At 42.3% G+C, this 6,000-nt stretch overlaps 1 protein-coding gene across 1 annotated transcript in view; it reads left to right on the top strand.

Moving 5' to 3' along the window:
- The first annotated feature begins 38 nt into the window (after positions 1–38).
- The window catches only part of RHOJ (ras homolog family member J), a 55,318-nt gene continuing 49,356 nt past the window's right edge, over positions 39–6,000 (top strand). The window contains exon 1 of the mRNA XM_010170209.1: positions 39–700. Coding sequence (XP_010168511.1) covers positions 523–700 — 178 coding nt within the window. The 5' untranslated portion in view covers positions 39–522. The remainder of the gene's footprint in view (positions 701–6,000) is intronic.

Here is a 6,000-nt window from a genome sequence, read left to right as displayed (position 1 = left end):
GAAACCCATGATTTCCTGACACACAGCAAGCTGGAGAAAGAAAGGAAAAACTCCATTAAAAACCTCCAGGCTCTCCTCCATGTTAGAAATGAAATGGAAAATGGAGTGGATTTAACAGGAATCCCTGATTCTTGCGGCCAAGCTGGAGGAAGGGAGACACGAATCAAAGCCGCAGGCTGCTGATATTTTTTAAGTCGCAATAAATACTGAGAACTCCGGGGCAGGATGAGGATTTCCTGACTCGAAAGAACAAGAAAGGACAGATCGCTTTTTTATTATATTCCTCTCTGTATATTTAATTTATTCACCTCGATGATTCTCTTGACTGATCTGGTAATTGTTAGAAGCGGCTGTGACAGCCTGGAAACATTAGTATGATTTCCTGAGTTTGAGATTTGCTGCTTCCCCCCCCCTCCCCACCGCTCCAAACTCAGGAAAAGTCAATACAATCGCACTTCATTTTTCCTTCATGTTCACTTGGAAGTCCTGGGAACAGCAAGAGCAGTGGCAGCAGCAGCAAGAATGAACGGCAAAGAAGAAGATGACAACTGCACTGATGGGAGCAGCAATAACACGAAGAAGATGTTAAAATGTGTGGTGGTTGGGGATGGTGCAGTTGGGAAAACCTGTTTGCTGATGAGTTACGCCAACGATGCCTTCCCAGAGGAGTATGTCCCCACTGTGTTTGACCACTATGCAGGTAAGAAAGTGCTTTAAAAGAAATTTAATTGAGACCTGTGGGAGAGCCAGGTGGGAGGTAAAGGAAGCTCAAGGAGAGGAGAGGATGGTTCAAAGGGGATGCATGGGTTACTTCTTGTCCGGGAATGTGATTCAGGCCTGGATGGCAGCCAGGCAGCTTATATGGCAGCTCATACAATTGGGGCAAAGCAGGATTTATTCAGAGAATTTATTTGTTTGCTTCCAATTTTTGTTTTGTTTTTGGCAAATAAGCAGTGTTAGGGATGCAATTAAATCCACTGGATTTTGGGGACAACAAATATAATTCAGCCTCCATTGATATGTATTCTCGCTTTGTTTTTTAAATTCTGAAGTTCTGAACTTTGCAGGCTACAGTTATGATGAAGACTACATATATATATACAAAAAAATATATGCTATCGGTGATCTTGTGCCTCATGGCAAATGATGCATAAATTACAATATTTATATCCTATTGAAGGAGTAATCTTTGAGAAAACCAGCATGGTCTCTTTCAGTGCTGTCAGAATATAACTCTCCTTTCAGAGACATTTGTTACTCTATCTATAAATACATTTTAATACTGTCACTTGATGGTAGGGAAAGCAGAAGTGGTGATTGGCTTGAGTACTTTATAGTGAGGAGACGTGTAGTATAAGAAAAAAATATGAACATAATCAAGATCATCAACGATGTTCACTGCATCACTGTGCAAAACACCCACAGATTAGGTACAATATTCACAGTCCTCTTTCTGTAGTAATTACTTACTTTACCCAGCTGTGTCCAAAGTTATCATGCAGATGATGTGATAAGCTAAAACTGTTGCTCAAACTTCTGCTTAAATTTTCCTATCCCAAATTCTGCTGGTTTTCTTCTCTCACTGCTCCTTTGGCTTACGACTGTTGTTGTTTATGAGCTCGCTGAAAAACAGATTCTAGAAGCACTGCAAAACTCATTGCTTATCTTTCAGCAGCAGTTGGAGTTTCCCTCATTCTCTCCCCACCTCCTTAAAAACAGAATTTTCATGGCGTGGCTTATCATAGATTTGGTATTCTGTAATGGGAAAATCTCTGTTTTCATTCTGGCTTCGTGTCAGGCTTAGCAGATGAACTGGCCAAACAAGAAAGCTGTGTAATTGCAGAATCTGATCCATGGAAATGTGAAGACCTTTTCCTCCACAAGAGTGGGCAGCGTCACTTCTAATGCAAGCAATGCTCTCTTTCCTCTACCCTTCCCACTAGATAGATTAAATGACGATTTTAGAAAAAAAAATCTTTACCCAGACAAGATATAAGAATATTGCATGGTGTAAATACGTATTTCCATGAGCCCAAAGCCCTAAGGAAATCTGGCAACATGAATTTCTGTCTTATATTGCAACAGCACCCACTTTCCCATGATAAACCAAGATCTGCTTGTCCAGTACAGCCTTACTCCCCAGCAACGTGCCAGTCCCAGCACCCACCGCCCTTTTCTCTCTCTCCCATGCCCTGCAAATACCTCTGCCTATGGAATAAGCCATACAATAACTGGTACCAGACCATATATGCATCAGCCTGTGGGCTGGGTTGTTCTGATGTGAGCACACGCGTGTGCACAGGGGCTGTGGACACACACACAGGTGCCAATGCCAGCCAGGCTGCGCTCAGGGCAGGCACCACGCTGAGTGTCTCTTCCCTACCCAGGTGACTTGCAGGGACTTGCTTTGATTTTGTTTCCTCTCTGTCAGAAGTGGTAGAAATTGCCAGTGGGCTCAAAAGTTACTGAGGGAGAGGGGGGCTCAGAGAAGGGTGGGAAGATGAAGAGTGTAGCTGCATAATCATTATTTCCTTGGGGTGCCAGGTAAGAGCAGTATGCATGCACTTTTAAATCAAGCTACATTTTCAAGATTTGAAGATTTAGACCTCTCAAATACCTCCAGCTATTCTTATTTTCCTTCTTAACTGTTATAGCACATAAATATAAACTAAGAATGTTTTCAATGAGAAAGTTCAGAAAGATAAGGGAAAAAATAACTCTGTATATTAACATGCTATTCTGAGACAAATCAGTGGCAGTGGTCAAAACTAGCTTTGAACAAAAATGGAATTTCAGTTTTTTGGAAATCCCATCATTTATTAAACTAATTTACCTACAAAACTGCACACAGAATTGAGCAGTGGAAATGACTCCTGGAGCAGAGTGCTGGAAAAAATCTCACTCTTAAAACATAAAAATATTACCTGGCATAAAGTATAACATAACCTATTTAAAATACTGTGGGTATTGAGAGAGAAAAGACCTCACTTGGGGCAACTTTACCCTTGGGCTCACAGCCTTTAGGATATCCTGACAGCCCCTTCCACATCTATCTGCATGGCACCCCATGGTCGAGAGGATTGGTGGCACAGCAGTACGATGGGCACAGCAGTTCCATGGCCATGGTGGTACCATGGGCACCACAACACACAGGAAGGCTTCATGTGCAGACGGATCCTGCAGGATGGTTGAGGCTCTGGAAAATCACATTCGAATTTACCCCAGGGAACTGGTTTTTTTGCCCCTGCCCTTGCTATAGTGAAAACCAACTGTTTCAAATTTCCTAAACAAGCTGAAGCCATTCGATTCAGTTCTCCTGTGCTAGAAATGCTCAAAAGCAATTAATTGCTGCAGATTTTTGCAAAGCTGCACTTTCAACAGAAGGTTTTTCACCCAGAAGTGGTGTGTTAGCAAGCGCTTCCTCTTGGCTCACTGGGTTACAACCTGGTTGTGAGTCCCAGGGTATTTACCAATTTCCTTCTTTCTAATGGAAAAAGGGAGGGGGGAGAAGCATTAAAAATCAAGGCTTCCAGTGGTGATCTCAGAGCAGTTTCTCACTGCCGGGACTCCAGTGACTCGGAGAGACAGTGATGTTATCCAGCCCAGCATTGGGAAAAGCTCCAGATGCACCACTGCTGTGGCCAAGGCGTTAACTGTTCACGGCCCCGCAGCACCAGCTATGTTTATTTGCCCTGATGCATTGCACACCTGGTACAGGTTTCAAAGGCACAGGTGAAACTGGTGAACATACTGACAAGGGCAGCCCATAGGAAACAACCAGTATTTCAGAGGGCTGAGCTCCAACAGTATTAGATCTGTACAGTACTTATTTGCAGAATCATAGAATCATTAGGGTTGGAAAAGACCTCTAAGATCATCCAGTCTAACCATCAACTCATCACCACCATGCCCACTAAAGCATACCCCTGAGGGCTGCATCTACTCATCTTTTAAACACCTCCAGGGATGGTGACTCCACCACTTCCCTAGGCAGCCTGTTCCAATGTCTGACCACTCTTTAGGAGAAGAATTTTTTCCTAATATCCAACCTGAACCTCCCCTGGCACAACTTGAGGCCATTTCCTCTCATCATATCACTGGTTACCTGGGAAAAAAGACCAACCCCCACCACACTACACCCTCATTTCAGGTAGTTGTAGAGAGTGATAATGTCTCCTCTGAGCCTCCTCCAGACCAAACAATCCCAGTTCCCTCAGCCCCTCCTCATAAGACCTGAGCTCCAGATCCTTCCCCAGCTTTGTTACCCTTCTTTGGACACACTCCAGGGCTCCATTCAGTGCCTTTCACAAGAAATGGCTTGAATCTGCTTTTAAAATTTGAGCCTATCCTGCCTCTAAGAAAATCAAAGGCAGGACATGGATTGCACCCTGGGAAGGACAGGCTTCCTGCAGATATCTCGCACAGCATTTACAACTCAGCTACAGCAGTGCCTGGGACGAAAGGCTGTTGGTGTTTCACCATGTACGCAGCTGCACTGTATAAAAGTCCAAACCAGTTATTAGTTCTCCACTAGCAATATTTTGCCACAGATTACACCCATAGTCCACAAAAATGAATTTGTTCATGGCCTGTTGCCAGGGCTGGGATGTGATGGATGTAGAGTAGGGTCAGAGGCAATGCCAGACAGATGGGGAAGGCAAATTTGTTATTTGGATATGAATCTGTGTTATTTTGTTGAATGCATGGAAGTTTATGTTTGGTTATTTCTCAAGGCATTTTGAAGAGATTTTTCTGGAAGCTAGAGCCCTGAGTTGGTCTCCTTAACTTTGGTGAAATTCCAAGTCCCACACTGAAAGGGTTTAGCCACGAGGTAAGTGGCTATTTCTAGGGCAGGCAAACCAAAGTGCTATCCCAGTGACAAACAGGATATTACTGGAAATAACTGTAACAATAGGGACTGTTTGGATAGTGAGTAGATGCTTTAACATGCTGGTTCCATTCCATCTTTTGAACATCAAATGCTGATTTTCCGTGAGCAAAGGTCTCTCAGCCAGGGTGACTTGTATTGTATCTAGCTATGTGAGGTTATAAATGTTTAATTAGGGATGAGGTTGTACCAGCAAAAAATGCAATTCAGCTACTAGTGAAGTTGGTTTAATGGTACCAAATTAGCTGGCTTGCTCCATGGAAGACATAAGGGAGTTGTGTATTTTTTTGTTACTTAGGCAACCACAGAGCATTCTGCTTGATATTCATGAACCCTAAAAAACTAGCAATTTTTAGCATGAAATTTATTCACCCCAAAATTTATATTCAGGCTTCCTAGAGAGGTGATCAATACCCCAAGCCTGTCAGTATTTAAGAGGCATTTGGACAATGCCCTTAATAATATACTTTAACTTTTGGTTAACCCTGAAGTGGCCAGGTGGTTGGACTAGGTGATCATTGTAGGTCCTTTCCAACTAGAACTATTCTATTCTATTCTATTCTATTCTATTCTATTCTATTCTATTCTATTCTATTCTATTCTATGTGCAATTTTTTGATGAAAAAAACCTCAATGATTGAAGAGCAGTACCAATACCATATGGCTAACTTAGCCCACTGTGCAGACAAATGTGAATGGACTCAATAGATGGTTGAAGCCTAAGAAGAAGAGGGTAGTGAGTCTTAAACTGTCTTGTTTAGGCATAGCATACAGGTGAATGCCATAGAAATAGCTTTAGGAGCCCAAGTTTCATCCTTGGTAAATGAGATGGGGTCAGTCACTCTAAAGGAGAACTGCAAAGCATCTGTACTAAAGACGTAAAGTAGATGGTGTAAATATGTCCCTCCCTTCCCTCATATGTCAGCACAAACTGGTGAATATTTATAAATAGTGAATCCATTTGAATAAAATTAGCAGTGGCATGTGATCAGCTAATGAATAGCATATAGAATAGTTCAGCCATGACTGAAGCTCTGTAAATTAAAAGCAATACAGAAGACAGCCATTAGTTACTGTTAGGAGACACATTTTTTGTTCTATAATGATGATTC

This window comes from Antrostomus carolinensis, unplaced genomic scaffold, assembly GCF_000700745.2.
Source record: "Antrostomus carolinensis isolate BGI_N321 unplaced genomic scaffold, ASM70074v2 scaffold5566, whole genome shotgun sequence".
Taxonomy (NCBI): domain Eukaryota; kingdom Metazoa; phylum Chordata; class Aves; order Caprimulgiformes; family Caprimulgidae; genus Antrostomus; species Antrostomus carolinensis.
This window is presented reverse-complemented; position numbering and strand designations above follow the sequence as displayed.